The 20,385-nt window shown below is 41.2% G+C and overlaps 2 protein-coding genes and 1 non-coding gene across 4 annotated transcripts in view; 2 read left to right on the top strand and 1 right to left on the bottom strand.

Moving 5' to 3' along the window:
- Nucleotides 1–11,900: 11,900 nt before the first annotated feature.
- The window catches only part of Cd84 (CD84 molecule), a 38,685-nt gene continuing 30,200 nt past the window's right edge, over nucleotides 11,901–20,385 (top strand). The window contains exon 1 of the mRNA XM_028865585.2: nucleotides 11,901–12,170. The gene's annotated coding sequence lies outside the window, so the exon portion shown is untranslated. The remainder of the gene's footprint in view (nucleotides 12,171–20,385) is intronic.
- On the bottom strand, nucleotides 17,800–18,442 carry LOC114690752 (akirin-1-like). Of its 2 annotated transcripts, XM_028865639.2 has the most exons (2): nucleotides 18,106–18,442; nucleotides 17,800–17,970 (listed from the first exon to the last, which is right to left on the bottom strand). In XM_028865639.2, exons 1-2 carry the CDS (start codon nucleotides 18,440–18,442, stop codon nucleotides 17,888–17,890), a joined length of 420 nt encoding a protein of 139 aa, XP_028721472.1. In that variant the 3' UTR covers nucleotides 17,800–17,887. The 2 variants fall into 2 exon arrangements, with proteins under 2 accessions (XP_028721472.1, XP_028721471.1); XM_028865638.2 differs by having other exon boundaries at nucleotides 17,800–18,442.
- Nucleotides 18,494–18,566, top strand: Trnak-cuu. The gene has a single exon. It is a non-coding gene; the product is annotated as a tRNA-Lys (tRNA).

Raw genomic sequence — 20,385 nt, 5'->3', positions numbered from 1 at the left:
GCGCCATGCCCACATGGGGTATATCTGCCCAGCCTGCCACTGCATCTGCCCAGCATGTTTCCCTGCATACACGGGGTACTCCTGGGGGTCCCCCGCACAATAATTTATAACACATGATGAAGGCACTCTTTCCCGCGCCTCCAGCACCCACCACCACAAGCTTATATTCTGCCATCACTTCTATAGGTGCTACAACTTCCAGGAGCTCCTGTCCCACTGCTTGCTGAAGCAACTGCCCCTGAGCCCAGTCCGACCTCCCGGGGCTCTGTCCCCTTTGTTTCTTTCTGAATTCTAAAGGGAATGCCCACCCACTTGCCATTCTTAGTCTCCATAGTTTTCGAAAGGGCTATTGGTAGACTTCTTCCCTGTGTCTGTGTCCAAGGTGTGCTCAGGAAATCAAGGGCATACCTGCTCTACCCTAAGTGACTTTCCTCTAAGCCTTTACAATATTCCTATATCTAAAGCCTGTATTTCACACTTTCAAACTACTTTCTTAGTCCTAAAAAAAATCACAAACTCAAACCTTCCCAACTTAGATATTTACTGCAGCTCTAACTTTTGATTCATAACGTCTGTTAGCTCCCATTATTTCTCTGTTCAGTCTTTGTCTGGATGTCCTGACCATTGGTGAGAGCAGAGTCTCACAACTGAAGGCTCCCACTACTAATGTGTGATGTTCAGTGTGTGATTTAAGCTTTAATAATTTTTTTTTACAAATGTGGGTACCCTGGTATTTGGGACATAGTTGTTGAATTGAAAATATTTGAAACAGCATCTTGGTGGATTTTTCCTTTGATGAATGTGAAATGTCCTTCTCTTTTGATTAATTTTGGTTAAGTCTATTTTGTTAGATATTAAAATCACTACACCAGCTTTCTTCTTGGATCCATTTGCTTGGAAAATCTTTTTCCAACCCTTTACTCTGTCTTCATAATGTCTATCTTTGCTATTGAGGTGTGTTTCTTGTATGCCCCAGAAGGATGGATTTTGTTTTTGGATGCATTCTGCTAGTTAGCCCATGTTAGCCTTTTTTTTAATATATATTTTTATTTTATAATTAATTTAATTTACGTATCAGCCACGGATCCCCCTGTCCTCCCTCCTTCCACTCCCCAGCCTTCCCCTCCAACCCACCCCCCATTCCCACCTCCTCCAGGGCAAGATCTCCCCTGGGGAGTCAGCCCAGCCTGGTAGATTTAGTTGAGGCAGGTCCAGTCCCCTTCTCCCTGCACCAAGGCTGAGCAAAGTGTCTCAGCGTAGGCCCTAGGTTCCAGAAAGCCAGCTCATGCACCAAGGACAGGTCCCAGTCCCACTGCCTGGGGGCCTCCTAAGCAGTTCAAGCTAATCAACTGTCTCACTTATCCAGTGGGCCTAGTCCAGTTCCATTGGAGCTCCTCAACTATTGGTTCACAGTTCCTGTGTTTCCACTAGTTTGGCTATTTGTCCCTGTGCTTTTTCCAATCATGGTCTCCATATCTCTTGCTCATATAATCCCTCCTCTCTCACCGATTGGACTCCTGGAGCTCCACCTGGGGCTTGGTTATGGATCTCTGCATCTGCTTCCATCAGTCACTAAACAAGAGTTCTATCATAACTGTGTTAACCTTTTTAATGGGAATTGAGTCCATGATATTGAGAGATAGTAATGAACAATGAGTGTTAATTCCTGTTCTTTTGGTGGTGGTGGTGGTGGTGGTGGTGGTGGTGGTGGTAGTGGTGTATATGTGTGTGTGTGTTTCTCTCGTTTGGGTTTTGATGGCTTGAGATTATTTATTGCCTTAGTTTTTATTGATGTAGTTAACCTTTTTTTTTTTTTTTTTTTTTTTTTTTCGTTTTTTGAGACAAGATTTCTCTGCGTAGCTTTGCGCCTTTCCTGGAGCTCACTTGGTAGCCCAGGCTGGCCTCGAACTCACAGAGATCCACCTGGCTCTGCTTCCCGAGTGCTGGGATTAAAGGCGTGCGCCACCACCGCCCGGCTGTAGTTAACCTTCTTGGGTTGGTATTTTCCTCCTAGTACCCTGCTTATGGCTGGATCTGTGGATAGATATTGTTTAAATTTGATTTTGTGATTAAATGCCTTGTTTCCTCCATCTATAGTGATTGAAAGTTTTGCTGAGTATAGTAGCCTGAGCTGGCATCCATGGTCTCTTAGTCTGCAAAAGATCTGTCCAGGCCCTTCTGGATTTTAGAGTCTCTATTGAGAAGTCAACTGTAATTCTAATAGGTCTGCCTTTATATGGTACTTGGCCTTTTCTCCTTGCAGTTATTAATATTCTTGATTTGATCTGTATGTTTAGTGTTTTGAACATTATTTGGCAAGGATACTTTCTTGTCTGTTCCAATCTTTTTGGGTGCTCTGTAAGCTTCTTACACCTTTATAGGCATGTCCTTCTTTAGGTTAGGAAAATTTTCTTCTATGATTTTATTAAATATATTTCTGTGTTTTTGAGCTGGGATTCTTCTCTGTTTTCTATCCCTATTATTCTTATGTTTGGTCTTCTTATAGTGTCCAAGATTTCCTGGATGTTTTGTTTTAGGGACATTTTAGATTTAACATTTTCTTTGACCAATGAATCTAGTTCTTCTATCATATCTTCAACATCTGAGATTCTTTTTTCTATCTCTTATATTCTGTTAGTGATGCTTGTATCTGTAGTTCCTGTTCACTTACATAGCTTTTCTATCTCAAGAATTCCTTCAGTTTATATTTTCTTTATTGCTTCTATTTCCATTTTCAGGTCTTGAACAGTTTCCTTCACCTGATTGCCTGATTTTTCTTGGCATTCTTTAAGGGATTTATTGAATTCCTCCATTTTTTTTCTTTTCTCAATTTCTTTAAGAGATTTTTTTTTTCATTTTCTCTTTAAGGACCTCTATCATTTTCATATAATTGTTTTTATGGTCATTTTCTTGTGCTTCAGCTGCATTGGAATATGCAGGTCTTGCTGTTATAGGATTTCTGGACTCTAGTGATATATATATATATATATATATATATATATATATATATATATATATATATATATATATATATATATTGCCCTGGCTAATTGTCAATTGTGTTCTTACACTGGAATTTAGACATCTGGGTTTGGGATGATTATAAGTCTAGGTGCTGATTTCTGGATTTGTCTTTGTTGGATGGGTGTTTTGTTTCTTGATTTCTGTTTCCTCTTTGGTCTTCTGGTTTTTTGTGGCCTGAATTTCTGGAGGCTGGCATGACCTCTGATCTAGTAGAGAGTCTCTATCCAAGTTTGGGGTTGGACTTCTGGGAGCTAGCTTGGCCTTTGTTGCAGCAAGGAGTCTCTGGCTGGGTTTCAGGGTGGAATACAGTGATGAGGAAGAGAGCAAGGATTACGGGCACTGAGTGAGTGGAGGAGATCTGTTGGTGGGCTGCCTATCTGTGATTCTGGTGGCAGGTATGGTCTCTGGTCCAGCAAGGAGTCTTCACCTGAGTTCACCTGTTTTCTGGCTTGCTTGGCCTGCACCTGTTTCAAACTGCCATGGCTTGCAACAGTTCTGATTGGTGTGGCCTGCTCCTGGGCAGTGTAAGTCTGCCCAGGTTGGGATGGGGTTGGGGGTACAACAAAAGGAGGGGACAGCAGTGCAGCAGTGGAGCAGAATGGGAGGGGAGTAAGATGGGTCTTTGGGAACTGAATCTAGGGAGTGTGCCAGTTCAGCTGGCAGGCCAGTCACTCCCCTGTTCTTCTGACATCTGCAGCCTCCACCTGAGCAGCAGGAGTCTGCCAGAGTTGTGGGAAGGGGCCTGGCAGCAAGGTGGGTTGAGATTTATGCCCTTTTAATAGATAGCCTGGAGGGGGTGGAGAGATGGTTAAGTGGTTAACTGGCTGGTGCTCTTCCAGAACACCAGGTTCTATTCCCAGCAAACAGCCATCTGTAACTATTTTTATTGGATCTGACACTATTTTTTGACCTCCATTGACACCATACAGAAATGTGGTGCATAGACATACATTCAGACAAAACACCTATACACAAAATAAAATAGGTGTGTGCGTGCAGGGCCACTGCCTCTTCTCTTTTGCCATGATTTTTCCACAATGACAGAAACATATTATAATGAAGGAGGCTCTCACCAGACCCTGAATCAGCCAGAACCTTCTTCTTCAATTTTCTGGCCTTGAAAACTGTGACAAATAGAAGTCACTCAGTTTATGATAGCTCATTATAACAACAACACTTTAGGAGAAACCAGAATAGGCAGAAAGCATCTTCCACTCAGAAGACTTTTTGTTGTTGTTTTGGTTTGGTTTGGTTTGATTTAGTTTTGTTTTCAGAGCTTCATGGTCCCTCAACACTTACAGAGCAATTACTGTCTCAGAGAAAAATATCAAAAAGAGTCATTTAATTATTCCAATGATCTTAAATACCATAAAATGTGAACTTAAAAAAAATATAGGCAATTAGTTTTCAAGAGAATTAATTAAAATAAGATAAAATTATATATTATTTAGAATAAATTGTAATGACAAGGTACTAGAGATGATAAAAAGAGAACACTAGTGAAACTCTGTGACCATGCACAAGGAATTATTACTTTTGTGTCCAGATAGCCAATTGTCTAAATACAGCTTAATATATGAACAGTAATAAATGAAATGTTTATCTTATTTTACCTCAGTAAAAGCAGATGTTGAGCTTGGCAGAGAGCTCAGGAAAAGACATGAAGACCTGAGTTTGGATCCCCAGAAACCACATGGAAAGCTGGGAGAGGAGGCACCCACCTTTAACCTCAGCAATGGGGAGAGAGGAGGCAGAGACAGATGCTCACTGCAAGTTCATGGGCCGGTGAGTCCGGGTGACACAGTAAAGTTTGAGGTCAAAAGTGAACGCTCCTGAAGACCAACACTCAAAGTCATCCTCTGACTTCCATGCATGTTGTAACATACATGTATAGAACCACACCTACACTGCATACACACAAACTTGCACACACACAGGGGGGGGTCTTAAGTTTGTTTTTAGAAAAAAAATTTAAAGATTTATTTTATTTATAATTATGTGTATATGTACAGTTCTATGTGTGAGTTTGTGCACATAAAGATATTGTCTACTGAGGCGTAAAGTAGGCATCAGATGCCCAATATCTGGAGTTACAGGTGGTTGTGAGCTGTTGGATTTGGCTGTTGGACTAAAATTGGGTCCTCTAAAAGAGCAATACATATTCCTAACTGCTGAACCATTTCTCTAGCTCCTAGAAATCATTTTTTAAATATTTTAATTAAACTATTTTATCAGTTTGCCATTATAACAAAACCTGGTTTTCCCCTCAATATACCATCACTTCAAAACATCAAATAATATCCATGACTTTGGTGTCCCCTTTAATCACAAGCATATATTGGTGTTTTATTTCTCTAAACGGATGTGTTAGTCACTGTCCTGTAGCTGTGGATAGACACCATGGCCAACTCTTATAAAAGAAAGCATTTAATTGGTGTCTTCTTGCTTATAGTTTCAGAGATTTAATCCATTATCACCATGGCAGAGAACATGGTGGCAGGCATGGCAGGTGTAGTTATTTAAATAGAAATGACCCCCATAGATTCATGTGTTTGAATGCTTGGCCCACAGGGAATGGTACTATTAGGAGGTGTGACCTTGTTGAAGTAGGTGTGGCCTTGGAGGAAATATGTCACTCTAGAGACAGGCTTTGAGGTCTCCTATGCTCAAGCTACACCCAGCATGACACACAGTCTCCCTCTGCTGCCTATGGATCAAGATGTAGACCTCTCAACTCCTTCTCCAGCACCATGTCTGCCTGCATGCTGATGTGCTTCTTGCCATGACAATAATGGACTAACCCTCTGAAGCTGTAAGTCACCCCCTATTAAACGTTTTCCTTTATAAGAATTGCTGTGGTCATAGTGTCTCTTCACAGAAACAGAAATGCTTAGACAGCTGGCACTGTGTTAGAGAAGTATTTGAGAGCTACATCCTGAACCACAGGTGGAGGGGAGGTGGGAGTGGAGACACGGGAGACTGGAATGGGTTTGTTCAACCTCAATACCCACCCCTAGTGACACACTTCCTCCAACAGGGTCACACCTCCCTGTCCTTCTAATCCTATTAAAGAGTTCCACTCCCAGGTGTCTAAGCATTCAAATATAGAGCCTATGGGGGCCATTCTTATTCAAATGATCACAATGGAGAACTGACCAACAGAGTTCACAACATGGAGATGAAGACTCGAGATCCCCATTGGAGAAGAATGAAATCAGAAAGTAAAGTAAGGGAGCCAGGTATGATGATACATACACCTGTGAACCCAGCACTGGGGAGGCAGAGGCAGAAAGATTGCAAGTTCTGGACCACCTGGCTGTATAACAAGGTCATAAGGAGGGAGGAGATGTAGAGATAGGGGACAATATACTAATTTTTTCAATGCTTTTATTGTATTTCTTTAAGAGAGGTTCTCACTCTATAGGCCAGTGAGTAGTTCCTTCAGTTCAGCTTGAAAGCTAACATCAAAACTGTTACACACACACACACACACACACACACACACACACACACACACACACTTATATTTATCATGTTATCACATGCTGCAACTGCTTTTACACTAGAAAAAAAAAAAGCATCTCTTAGATAAATAGTCCCAAAAGTCATTGGATGCTTGGGAGAATTTCACAAAGAAAGTAGTAGATTTTTTTTTTTAATTTCTATTTTGAAATATCCACGATTCAACCCCACAATGAGAAATTCCCATAATAGCGTTCATGTCAGAGGCCCATCCCTTATGGTTTGAACTCTACTGTCTGCTGTGAGATGACTATAGTTGTGAGTCAGGGATCTTCAGATAGAACTGAAGTCAGCCCCAATGCCTTCAGCTGTTTCTCATGTGAAATTATTCCCTGTAGTTCTGGAAATGAACCTGTGCATGCAATAAGGAACAATTGTCTCTTTTGGACTGTTCATTGCCTGCTTTTTTATGAGTAAAGGAATTTCCAGCAGGAATCTACCAAAACATTGTATTGAAGTTTTTACATTTTGTTTATAATAGCTAATACAATGGAAATGCTGTGAATACAGCATTGAGGAAATAATGTCAAGAAAAATGTGCACATCAATGAGATGCAGTTATCTCCTCCTCTCCCCATGACCCTTGGTTGCCCCCTTTCTCTGCTGCATCCTTCCTCCTTCAGTGTTCTCCTTTCCTATCTCATGTGTTCTGCTGTCCTCCACAGCCCAACCCTTGAAGTTTTCTTTCTCATCTCACAGGCACTGGCCTCCTGACTTCTCTTGACTCTCCCACTTAACTGCATAGATTTGAACGTCAGAAATTGGATTAAAAAAGAGAATGTTATGTTTGTTTCTGAGCCTGTTACCTCATGTGATACCATTCTCCAGTTCCATCCATTTCCTCACATTTTTTCCTTTACCTTTTGTTGTAGAACGTTATTTTAATGTGTGTTAATTATGCTTATGTTGCATTTGTTTAACTCTGTAAAGCTGTGACTCCTTCTCTGCCTTAAATACCTGATGGTTTAATAAAGAACTGAACAGCCAATAGCTAGGTAGGAGAATGGAGAGTCAGGTCTGGCAGGCAGAGAGAGGATAAATAGAAGGAGTGAAAGGAAGAAAGAGCAAGAGACAAGGAGAGAAGATCAGGGTCCAGCTACACAGCAAGCCAATGTTTCCTCTGACCAATAAGGCTGAGATCTGTCTCAGCCCTGCCTTACCACTTCTCTCTACAGTCCTCCAGACCTCTATGGTTAACTAGTGCCTAACTCCACCCTCTGACTCCAAACAAGCTTTATTTATCAGAACAATATGGTGGTATTTTATTTGTACTGAAATGTGATTTTAATTGTATGTTAATAAATAAAGTTGCCCGGGGGTCAGAGCTATTAGAGCCATAGCAAGAGTGTGGCGGTGGTGGCACACACCTTTAATCCCAGCACTTGGTAGACAGAGCTAGATAGATCTCTGTGTGTTCAGGGATACAGCCAGCATTGGAGACATACTCCTTTAAGACCTGGAGGGCTGTGCTTACAGGCAGTGACGAGGCAGTCATGTGTTTGGGTTTACAACCAATGAGAAGGCAGAACAGAAAGACTATATTAAAAACAAACACACAGGAAGTAGCTCTCTTTCGGAGAGGTAGGAGCACCGCAGGAGGAAGAGTAAGATTTTAGCTCTGACCTCTTGGCTTTCTCTTTTACATTGGTTCTTTGTTTCTTATTTAATAAGACGGTCAGTTACATCTACAGAACATAAATAATATATCACAGCATTTCCCCTTCTTATCTAAATAAAAAGCAAAGGTTTTAACTAACATAATAAAACTATATACAGTAACTATATACAAATATATACAGGCAATAGTTACATTAACAATGTCTAGTCCATTAGCATTTGACAAAATCAGAGAAAATACTCCATTACATACCCTATCTTGGTGAGTCCAAATGTTGTAACTAATTCACTTTCTTTTTTTTTTCCATCACAGGCAATTTATTTTGTTCTATTCATTCACAGTTAATACAGAAAATACTTGGAAACATTTCCATATAATGTTTGACACAGAAATCATCAAATAGAAGTATACAATGTTGACAGGAGGCAGTACATTTATAATTTATAACCCCAAATGTATTTATAAATTAGAAATGGAAAGATCTACAAATGAAATTATGAAGGTTCACCAAAGTCATTTAATCTGTCAGTTTCTCATTCATTTTTATGTCTTAATAATATTCTATTGTATGAATAAGCCACATTTTATTTCTCTCCAGTATTTGATAGCTATTTGAGTTGTTTTAACTTTTTTACTATTAGCAACACACTGCTGTAAACTTTCATGTACATGTTTCATAGGTGCACATTTTCAGTAGTTTGAGGATTTATTCCTAAGGGTAGAATTGTTGAGTAACAGAGTAACAATGTTTTGCATTTTGACCAACCACCAAACTGTTTTGCCAAAGTGGCACACCATTTTACAATCTCACCAAATCCTTGTTTTTAAGGCTCTGATTTTTGTACAAAAGCATTCAATCATTCTGTCAGACCAAACCAGGAAAAGTAAGCTATAGTTCAGAGCTGTTCTATTCCATTTACTATGCAAAGCCATTCTTGGCATTTGCAACTCTCAGCCCTTTTGAGTATTCTTGCAGTGTTCACCTTTTCCTCCACCACTTTTTTTTTCTTCTTTTTTTCTGGTTTATTTCTATCTATTACAAATGTATTAAAAATCCTCCATCAACACTGCTGATAGCAGCAGAACCTTGAGAAATATATCTTTGGTTTGCCTCAGAAAAGGAACACATATTGCACTGTAAAGTTTATAAAATTGGCGCAAAACATTGTGATAATGTTACAATACCAGTTTTAAGAGTTCAGTGACTAATGGGGAGCCGATAGGATACATGCAGAACTGTGAAAGCGATCTCACTTAGCCAGCTATACACGTAGACTGTAAATCTACATTCAGATCATTTCTGAACTAAGACTATCATCTCAGTTTATCTGTTGAGGTCAACCAGGAAACCCTAGAATATACCTTGATTTTTGCAAAAAAACAAAATAGGGGGAGGGGTTTCTTCAGCATTTCAGTCCAGAGTAACAGTATCCTAACAGGCAAAGTGTTCTCTCACTGTCAACATAGAATGAACTGCTGCTGGAGGTCAACTTGGGTTTTAATTTGCATTAGCACTTACATGCATAGTAGTCCAAGTTGTTGACCTCATGACTTTAAAAAGTAACTCTAAAAAAGTAAAATGGCCCTTCTTGGAAGACTAAAGAAAGACATCCAGCCACAGTTGTAAAAAGTCTCATCAAAACAATATACCCTTTTATGAATTACGCCTCAATTAAAAAAAAAAAAGTAGCCCCAAATAAGAAGCAGCTCTGAAAAAGAAAATATAACTTAAGATATTTGAAAAAAAACAAGGTGAATACAGGTTCAAAAATAATTAAGATACATTTTCTTAAGGCTACCTAGAATTAGGCTTTAAAGAATTCTACCATTTCAAGTTTACCACTAGTTACTAGATACCTATTTACAAACAAGATGTTCACTTTTTTTGTTCCTTTATCAAGAGAAAAATCTACCTTCAGACTATGAGGGTGGTGATGGGGAGGGACTAGAAAACAAGATTCAAACAATCCCATGCAAATATCACATTTTTCAAATGGAAGAACTCCAAACTGCACTAGAAGTTCCAATCACTAAGACACTTTCCATTGACATGATTTAAGTACAACTACATGGCACCAAGGTTTAGGCCTAATATAGGCCTGACAACCAAGTCCTTGTTTCTAATTCACTTTCTATCCTAACTTGCATTACCAACACAAAACTACCTTTTTATGTCTCTCAATCTTATACATATATTCTAGATATCCACCCTTCACCTGGAGTGTAGATGGCAGATTTTCTCCTGATCTGTAGGGTATTCACACTGGTAACATTTCTGCTAGTGTGCAAAAGCTCTTTGATTTGGTGCAATCTCATTTAATTTTGGGTGTTAATTTCTGTACTTCTGAGGTTCTATTCAAGTTTTGTTCCTGTACCTGTATCCCAGAGCATTTTCCCTCAGCAGTTCTGGTATGGCTAGATTTAATACCTATATCCAGGAGCATTTTCTCTCAGCAATTTCAATATTTCTGTATTTAATTTAGGGTCTTCAATCCATTAGAAATTGATTTGTGTACAGGATGCATGTTGTGCAATAATTTCCTCTGAGTCAAAACATTCCCTCGAGAGGGTAAGTGAAGCTCATTGGGCTCCCAGAGTAGACAATTCACAAGTCTCAGAGGGTTCTAACCTTTCGTCGAGATCCCCAAGACCTTTCCCCTGGCTTGTAGAAACAACACACAACTGCTGAGGGGCAGACTCTCGCCTGTGACGCCAGATGCAAGTCATGTACGGAGCTCCAGGGATGCAGCTTTGACGTCACCGCTTGGGCTGGGTGGGTGCTCTCTGACTGAACTGCCCTGGAGTCAGTCATCCATGCATCTGTAAGTAACTCAACACCAACTAAAAGGAAAGAGAACACTTACCACATCTGTAAGAGCCCATTCTGGGATCCTGGGAACCGATGGGAAGAGTCAGACAGTGGTGCTGTGGGATGTTCTGTATGTCCCGTGGGAGCCGTTCTTGGGTTCCCCATGGCTTTACCCAGCAGGTCCGCATAGAGGATGATTAGGACCACGGTCCTGAGTGCAGGTGTCTGAGATGGTCTGCACTTGGCTGTGCTGGGGGATGGTCTGTATGTCAAGTTGCTCAAAGATTTGTCCTGACTGTGGGCAAGGCAGGAAAACTCTAGCTACACAGTGGAGAGGGTAAACTGAGGTAAGTGATAAGAAAGAAACGAACCATGCTAGAGGTGGTGCATGATGCCCAGTATAGGACATTGTTTACCAGAGAATTGAGAAAGGGGGGTTACCAGAGCCCTCTGGACTAGAGTGGCGCTTCAGTAGCCTGATGAGCCCCATATGGAACATGGATTTTATGAGTTAGGAGAGGATTGGTGGATCTAAATGACTTAGACTGGCATGTAAATCACGTTTATAAAGTGCTAATCCAGAACAAATAAGGAGACAGATGGGGGGGTTGTCTTTCAGTGTCACCTGAAGACAAATGTGCAAGATTTGTGTTGAATCAGAGGAAAAGGATGGGGAAAAAAGTTGTACTAATAGACCTAAGTATTAAAACAATACAAAAGAAAAGGGCTAAGCTTGTACTGAGGGAGGATAATAATTCCCCTAAGTAAATTAAATTGTGTGCACCTCTCTCCTGCCAGAAAAAAAAAAAATAGGCTGGGGGTAGAAATTGTTTGCCTGGCCTAGAGCTTTCCCAGAGTCAGATGTGGCTGACGGAAAGATAACTGGAGTGGCTTCAGCGACAGTTCTGACCAAGAGCCTATCAGACCCAGGCACGCACAACTGTGGCAGGAAACCCCACTGTTCCTCCTTGGGCCTGACCCAAACTGCCCCAGCTGTTCCCGCTAAGCCCAAGGAGGTGAGGAAATGCACCACAGAGGTGCGCCGGGATGAGGAAACCAGACCGCTGTGGAAGGGACAAATCTTCCTTCTGTATCGGAGCTTGCTAACAGTTTACCTTAGCCTCTAACTCCTATCAACAGATGATTCAGATGAACCAGTGTGGAGTTCTGGAGAACCCATTCACCGTCTGTTAAGAGGTATTATTACATGAGCCTGGGTTTTGTTTTTTTGTTTTTTTTCTTGTGGGATAATGCTCTTGTACACTGTAAAGATTTGTTACTGGAATTGGTTTAATAAAATGCAGATTGGCGAGCAGACAAGCAGGAAGTATAGGTGTAACTACAAGACTAGGAGAAATCCCGGCAGAGAAGGGGTGGAGTCAGGAGTCACCAGCCAGATGCAGAGATGAGAATGCCTCACTGAGGAAAGGTACTAAACCATGTGGCTGAGCATAAATAAACTTTATTTAGTACATTAACTTAAATTGTAAGAGCAGTTAATAACAACCCTGAGCTACCTACTTGCTGAGCATTTATATGTAATATTAAGCCTCCAAGTCAATTATTTGGGAAGTGGCTGCTGGGTTTTTGGGAACAGGCAGGCTAGAGAGGAACTTCCACCTACATTTTTTGTTGTAGTGGTTGTTTTTTCTTTGTTTTGTTTTTAATACTAACTTCTGAGTGCCTGGCAAAATTAGAGAAAGCCCCCCCCCCAAAAAAAGTAAAAACAACTGCTGTTTTGTATAGATTATTTTAAAGGTATCCTACATGGGTTGGGAAAGGGGCTCCCAAAAGCTATAAGGTTGTTAAATGAAAACCCCAGAACCAGTGGTGGGTTACCTCTAGGAGTTATAGGCCAGGGAGATCCTAGAGACCTTTAAAATGATATATACTTTTGTCACTGTGTCCTAATTAGTGTTTTTATTGCTGTGATGGAACACCATGACCAAAAGTAAATTGGGGAGAAAAGGGTTTATTTGGCTTACACTTCCACATTGCAGTCCATTGGAGGAAATCAAGACAATAACTCAAACTGGGCAGGAACCTGGAGGCAGGAGCTGATGCAGAGGCCATGGAAGGATGCACTACTTTGTTCATAGAGGCTTGCTCAGCCTGTATTCTTACAGAACCTGGGAACACCAGCCCAGGAATGGCCCCACCCTCAAAAGGCTAGGCCCTCCCCCACTAATCACTAAATAAGAAAATGAATTAGAACTGTGTCTTAAGGAGGAATTTCATCAATTGAGGTTCCCTCCTTCCAGATAACTCTAGCTTGTGTCAAGTTGACATAAAAACTAGCCAGTGCACACTGCCATTGGTTGTGTGAATGAAAATTTTTGAAAACAAAACCTGGATGCTTTTGACACCTTCAACAAAGATTAAGTGACCATAGATGGGTGGGTTTATCTCTGTGTCTTTTATCACGCTCCACCGGTCTTCCCCTCTGTTTTTGTCTCAATACTGCTGCCTTAATCACTATAACACTGTAATAGTTGGAAGTCAGGTAATGTGAGAATTCAGGCTGTACTCTTTCTGTTTAGAATTACGCTGACTGATCTTTTACATTTCCAAGTTTTATCCCACTGTTTAATCAAGTTATGTGGAAAAAAAATGTTGTTGAGATCTCTATGGAAATTGTGTGAATTTGTTCTTGGCAGTATAACTATAAGCACAATTATTAATTCTGCTAACCCACAAGCATGACAGGTCTTTCTATAATCCAATGTCTTCTTCAATTTCTTTTCCCAGTGTCTTTGAATTTTTGTTGTAAAGGTCTTTTACTTCAGTGGTTAAATTTATTCCTAGGTGTATTTTATAAGCTATTGTTAGTGGGATACTTTTCCTAATGTCTTTCTCAGTAAGTTTGTTATTAGCATATATAAAAGACAATGATTTTTTTTGTACACTGATTTTGTATACTACTACTTTACTAAAAGTGTTTAAGATCTAAATGATTTCTGGTGGTTTGTCTGTGGTATCTTTTAAGTACAGAATCATGTTATTTGCAAATAAAAATAGTTTAATCTCTTCTGATTTTTATTCCATGTGTGGTGTTTTTTTGTTTTTGTTTTTTTTTTGGGGGGGGGGTAGTTTTTTGTCTTTATGTGTATGTCTTTATCTCTCCAAGGTATCACTATGTATCCCTGGCTGTCCTGGAAATCACTATGTACACCAGGCTAGCCTAGAACAGAGAGATTCCTCTCCATCTTCCTCTCTCCAGGGATAAGATTAAAGGTGTGTGCTACCCTGCCCACTATATCTTTCTTTTGTCTTATTGCTCTAGTTAATGTTTCAAGCACTATGTAAAATAGGAATGGATAAAATGGACACCTTGTCTTGTTCCAGAATTTTGAGGAAATGGTCTGTTTTTAAATATTTTATTGGTATACAATGTGTGTATATTTTTTTTTCATTATGACATTTTATTGTATTTACTTGATAAATTTTGATCACAGTCACTCCCCTATTACCATCTCACCCCACCCCCACCCCCAACTGATTCCCTTCCTCCTCTTAGTAAGTTCTCCTTAGTCTCTGATGCCTTTTTTCTCTCTCAGTGAGTTTCATTAAGGTTGTTTTTAAGAATATGGGTGAGAGTGTGCCTTACTACGGGCTGTTGGGGGAGATTTGTTTGTGTTGATTGCTCCAAGACCTCCAATAGAGTCCGACCTCGGTTCAGAGTGTGGAGTCCCTATCAGCTGGCCAGACTGGACCATAGAGTTTCCTGGCTGACTCATATGGTGATAGGAGGAAGAGGAGGAGCTGAGGGGTTGTACAGCTTTTTTGATCCAGGAAGCGTAGACAGAAGTATTCCTCTGTCCTGCCCAGTCCCGCATCCACCCTTCGTTGTCTCCATCTTCAGTTGGAATGTACCACCTAACCTATTCTGCCTTGCCATTGGCCAAACAGCTTTATTTAATAACCAATAAGAGCAACACATATTCACAGCAAATGAAAAGACATCCCACAGCAGGGAAATAGAGTAGAGGGCAGGTGACTGTGTCTCCATCACTCAATGGATCTCTCAAGTTTATTCCCTAATATTTAATTCCAAGTTTTATTTTTAATAAAACAATAAAAGAAATCACAATAAGTGGCTATACACTGAAAAAAAAAGTCTCTTCCTTCCCTATAAACTATTCACTGTGTATAATTTCCTGAGAAGGGTGAGCCTTCTGATCCCATCCATACTCTATGACATGATATTGATGGGCCCAATCTGATGTACATCTTGTGCAGAAAATCACAGCTGCTTGGAGTTCAAAAGTGTAGAGTCCACATCATGCCTGGAAGTCAGCATTCCATAAAACATCTGCTCTTCCTCTGGCTCACACAGCCTTTCTATCCCTTCCTTCAGGAATGTTCCCTGGGCCTTAGAGGAAATGATGTAGATGCCTCGATTATGGCTGAGTCACTTCTTAGAAGTTTGATCAATATCTGAAGTTGCCACAGCCCACTGAAAAAAGAAACTCTTCAAACTAAAGCAGAGAGTATCACAATCCTATGGGCAGAAACATAGTCATTTAGGAGGTAATTCAAGGGACACATGATGTCCATTTGCTAAACAATAGCAGTAGCTTCTCTCCTAAGGCCTATGACCCCCCCCCCAGCCAAAGGCTTTCAGCCATGTTTATAGTATTAAATGCAGGTTTTCTCCTTGGAAGTGAACCTCAAATCCAATCTTTTTTTTTTTTTAATCATGTACCACTTTTTTTTTTTAAAGATTTATTTATTATGTATACAGCATGTATGACTGCAGGGCAGAAGAGGGCGCCAGATCTCATTACAGATGGTTGTGAGCCACCATGTGGTTGCTGGGAATTGAACTCAGGACCTCTGGAAGAGCAGTCAGTGCTCTTAACCTCTGAGCCATCTCTCCAGCCCCTCAAATCCAATCTTAAAGTGGGTGTTACATGCATGACAGACTTGCCACCATGGCACCAGTGGGCACATTTTTCCTGGCTGGTCACTAGTGTGCCTTCAAGGTCCCCAGCTGAGTAAGAATTTGATAACAATTTGTACCCATCAGCACCTTCCAGCATTATGAGGGCTAGCCAAAAGAGAGGAGGTTTCCACCCTAATTCTGGTTTTATTTTCCTTTGTTCTGTGACTAGAGCACGTGGACTCTTCAGCAATAACATCTTACCACGTCGCGCTAGTGTGCAACCAACAGTGGGAGAAATTGTCTGTGTTGTTTGGAGGTCCTCAGGAGCCTCCAGACCATCCTGTCAGGAATCAGCCCACCCCTGGCACTGGGATTTTCATTCAGATACCATGGAAGTCAGAGAGTGTCTGATCCCCTGGAACTAGAGTTACAGATGGTTGTGAGGCCACGTGGGTGCTCAGAATCTGTCTAGGATCCTCTGCAAAAGTAACAAGTGTGCATGATTGCTAAGTTATCTCTCCAGTTTCATCAATCTCTTATTTTTTAAACAAATAGCTTAAGTATTTTATTTGTTTGCAACTAAGCTTGTTAACACTGTATAATGAAAATGTACAAAAATATAATGTTGCAGTTTTTGGTTAGATTTAAGTCAAAGACATTCATTAATAAGGAATCTTCAAATGTGAATACCCCAGAAATGTCCATAAGCCATCGATCTCGACAACTGTCTCTGAATATCACCTTACTTTGGAAGGTATTGGCAAACATTTGAATTAAAACTCAAGAGTTTTCCAAAATAAAGCCATAATTAATAAAACTATATTCTCAAACTAAAACAATTTTAATAAACTTTCCTTTCCAAAACAATAGTAAAGGAAACAAGGCATTTTGTAAAACGTGGCCCTGAACAAGTCACAGCAAAAATAAATGTGTACTTAACTTCCACCTCAACAGTGGCTGCTCTCTGGTCACAGCCTCGGGACCAAGGCAAACAACAGCCAATAAGCAACTTCAGGCAGGGAGCTGCCAAAACCAAGCTCTAACAGTTGAACACGGAGACCTTAGGGGAGTTTGGGGGAACCTGGACAAAAGATCCAGATCCTTGCTGAAACTGATGAGAAGGTGAAGCAGGTCCTCCCAAGGAGCAGCGCTGCAGGGCCCGGCCCGCCCTGAACTCCCCTGTGCTACTCTCTGAGCACATCCTGATGTTCCGCTCCAGGGGAGAACTGTTCCCTGTAGAAGTTCAGTGTCCAGGGAGCTCCTTGACTGTATGAATGAGGTGAGCGCAGACTCCACAGGGTATGTTAAGGCTTGGAGTCAAAGTGTTTTCCAGCACAGCTAGGCAGAGTCTGTGTGTTGATGGCCCGTCTCCAGTTTGTTCTAATCTCTCACCATGTATTTGCAGATTCAGGACTACAGACCTTCCCTACATCATCGTAATCATGTCTAATGTCCATCCTAACTTATGATTCAATTTCTGTGCCTGGAAACAGTCCCTGTATTTAATGATAATACCTACACATACAACAATCCACTGCTACAACTTATATGGTCACCAAACACTAACGATCTTTTGTAGACCAAAAAAGTGCTTCTAACCATAATTGTCATGCATCAAATTCACAGCCAGAATCCCCCAGGTCAAAACAAGTTTTGCACAACACAAATAATAACTTAAAACACACAGACACACGCACACACACACACTCACACACTTCTCACAGAACTGTGCTTGGGGAAACCACGTGTTGAGTGCCACCGAAGGCATTCTTTGCTAAACTGCTGTTCCAGGTACTTTTGTTTGGAAAACCTATCACAGTAGGGTTCAGCTGTTTAGTGGATGAGCAGAAAAGAAAGATATGCTGTGGCAACCAGAAAGTTTTAAGGTCTTCAAGTTGTATAAAATGGACCTGCAGAAACATTTAAGTGTTCTCAGTTGGAGCTGAAATGTGATATCAAACCAGTTGCAAAAAGTGTACAGCAGCCATCTCTTGAGGTCACACCAGGTACCAAGATAGGCAAGAAGGCTTCAGGATACATAGCTTGTTGGCCTTGTCCCATATCGCCGCATAATCTGATCATGTGTGAATTTCACAAAAGATTCATACTGTTCTGCGAGGTTGGTACCGAGATTCTGCTCATACTCCTCTCGGACTTTATCTTCATCGTCTTTTAGGAGCTGCTCACATATTATCCCCACTTGTCGAAGGGTAAAGGTGGGCTGGTCCTTCTTCATCCAGGAAGAACCTGGTGAAATTGGTGCGGTGAGTGCCGAGGAGGGAGGCTGGCTTTCTGAAGTACAGGCTTCACTCTGACTGAGGACAACCTCTAAATGTCTCCATCTCTGATAACGGCTACATTCTTGCTTTATGTTCTGAAAAATTTGCTCCGGAGTTGGAAGGCGACTTTGCTCCAGGGCAGGCTGCTGGAGACTTGCCGGTGGCATCTGCATCTGAAGCATCCTGGGCCTGAGGCCCGGAGTGGGGCCGGGTAGAGGGGCACAGAGTTGCTGCTTGGGGGAACCGGGGCTCAGCAGCAATTCCTGAAACTCTATGGGCTGCTTCAATGTTGCCCTGCATGCCATCCCACGGAGGGGCCAGGGACCAGATGCAGACTCAGCAACAAAGGCGAACCAGCCCAGCTAGCTCAGTCGGTAGAGCATGAGACTCTTAATCTCAGGGTTGTGGGTTCGAGCCACACGTTGGGCGCCAGATATTGGTGTGATTATTAAGGCCACTCCATGTAGTTAAAAGGAAGATTCATTTAGTGGGTGACTTACAAATGAAGGGATAGGTAGTTCGCGGGGGTCTGGGGAAGATGTATCGCAATCCAGCGGTGTTCTCTGGAGCTCTGCTCAGTCAACCTCCACCGTCTAGGGTCCAGGAACCGAGAGAGCGCTCGCCCATCCAGGTCTTGGGTCTCCAGACACCTCCCTTGGCCCTGCCTCATAGGTGTGACAGTTGCCAGAGTCTCAATGCGGGTTGGAAGGACCTGGCTCCCAAGCCAAACCGGCTCCAATAGCGCCTCCGGCAACCGGCCTCAACCTCTTTTTTATTAATTTTAATTTCTTAAATTTAGCTTTCCAAGTATCAGATTTTTTTTTTTCGAGACAAGGTTTCTCTGTGTAGCTTTGGAGCCTATCCTGGAACTTGCTCTGTAGACCACATTGGCCTTGAACTCACAGAGATCCACCTGCCTCCTTCTCCCAAGTACTGGGATTAAAGGCGTGAGCCACCACCGCCCAGCCAGATTTTCTTAGTGAATTTTTCACACATTGTTGATTTTAGTTGACTCTTGTCTCTTCATCTCCCCGTCCCCACCTCCCCACTTTAAACTTTCCACCCCCACATTTCCCTTCCATTTCTGTATCTGTGTCCTACTGCCCCATGTCCTTTAAAACCTCTCTTTCCCAGTCTCCTGGGCCCCTGTCTAGTTTCCCGGTCTCTACATACACTCACTCCCACAAAAATGCAATTTGTACAAATGGAATCTAGAAACTGTGTGTGCGAGAGAACATTAAGTAGTAGTCCTGAGCATAGGATACTTGTCTTACTATAGTTTTTTTCCAATTCTATGCATTTCCTGGAAATTTGCATCACTTCAGTTTTCTTTGTGTACATACATCATATTTTCTTTATCCGTTCATAAGTCCACAGGCATCAAGGCGAATTCCACTTCCTTGTAGTTGTGAATCTAGCAGCAATAAACATGGATGAACAAATATCTCTGTGGTGAGATATAGAGTCCTTTGGGGGAGGGCATGTAACAGTAGATCATGTGGTAGATCCTATCTCTAGCTTTCTGAGACATTTCCCGGTCTCTACTGATTTTCATAATGGCTGCACCAGTTTACACTCCTACTAACCATGAAGAAGGATTCATTTTTCCACATCCTAGCCAGCATTTGCTATCATTTGTGTTCTTAACAAAGCCATTCCTATGTAATGCCAGTCATTCTAGTCTGCATTTCCCTCGTGGATAAGGATGCTGATCACATTTTTAAAGCATATATTGGCTATTTGTATTGCTTTTTTTCAAGTTTAGGAACTAAGCCAGTTTTTTGGATTGAATTGTTTCCTTATTATTTTGCTTTTAAAACTATTTATATGTTATAAATATCAATCTCCTGTCAGATATACAGGCTGCAAAGACTTCCTTCCATTCTTTAAACTATCTCTTCACTCAATAAACTGTTGTCTTTGCTATACAGAAGATTTTTAATTTCATGAAGTCCCATTTGTCAGTGGTTGGTCGTGTTTCCTGAGCGACTACTGTCCTATCCAGAAAGCTTTTGCCTATGCCTGTATCTTGTAGTATTTTCCCTACATTCTCTTCTGGCAGTTCCAGAGTTTAAAGTGTCACATATGAACTTTGATACATTTGGAGTTGATTTCTGTACAGGGTGAGAGCTGTGGATCTAGTTTCATTCTTCTCTTTGTAGATAAATGATTTTCCCAGCTCTACTTATTAAAGGCAGCTTCTCTCCAATGATTTTTGGCATCTTTATCAAAACTCAGGTGAGTATGA

The sequence above is a fragment of the Peromyscus leucopus genome, chromosome 15, assembly GCF_004664715.2.
Source record: "Peromyscus leucopus breed LL Stock chromosome 15, UCI_PerLeu_2.1, whole genome shotgun sequence".
Taxonomy (NCBI): domain Eukaryota; kingdom Metazoa; phylum Chordata; class Mammalia; order Rodentia; family Cricetidae; genus Peromyscus; species Peromyscus leucopus.
This window is presented reverse-complemented; position numbering and strand designations above follow the sequence as displayed.

Bases quoted from the DNA above. Each gene is read 5' to 3' on its own strand.
- LOC114690752 (XM_028865638.2), bottom strand. From the start codon at position 18,442: ATGGCATGCAGGGCAACATTGAAGCAGCCCATAGAGTTTCAGGAATTG.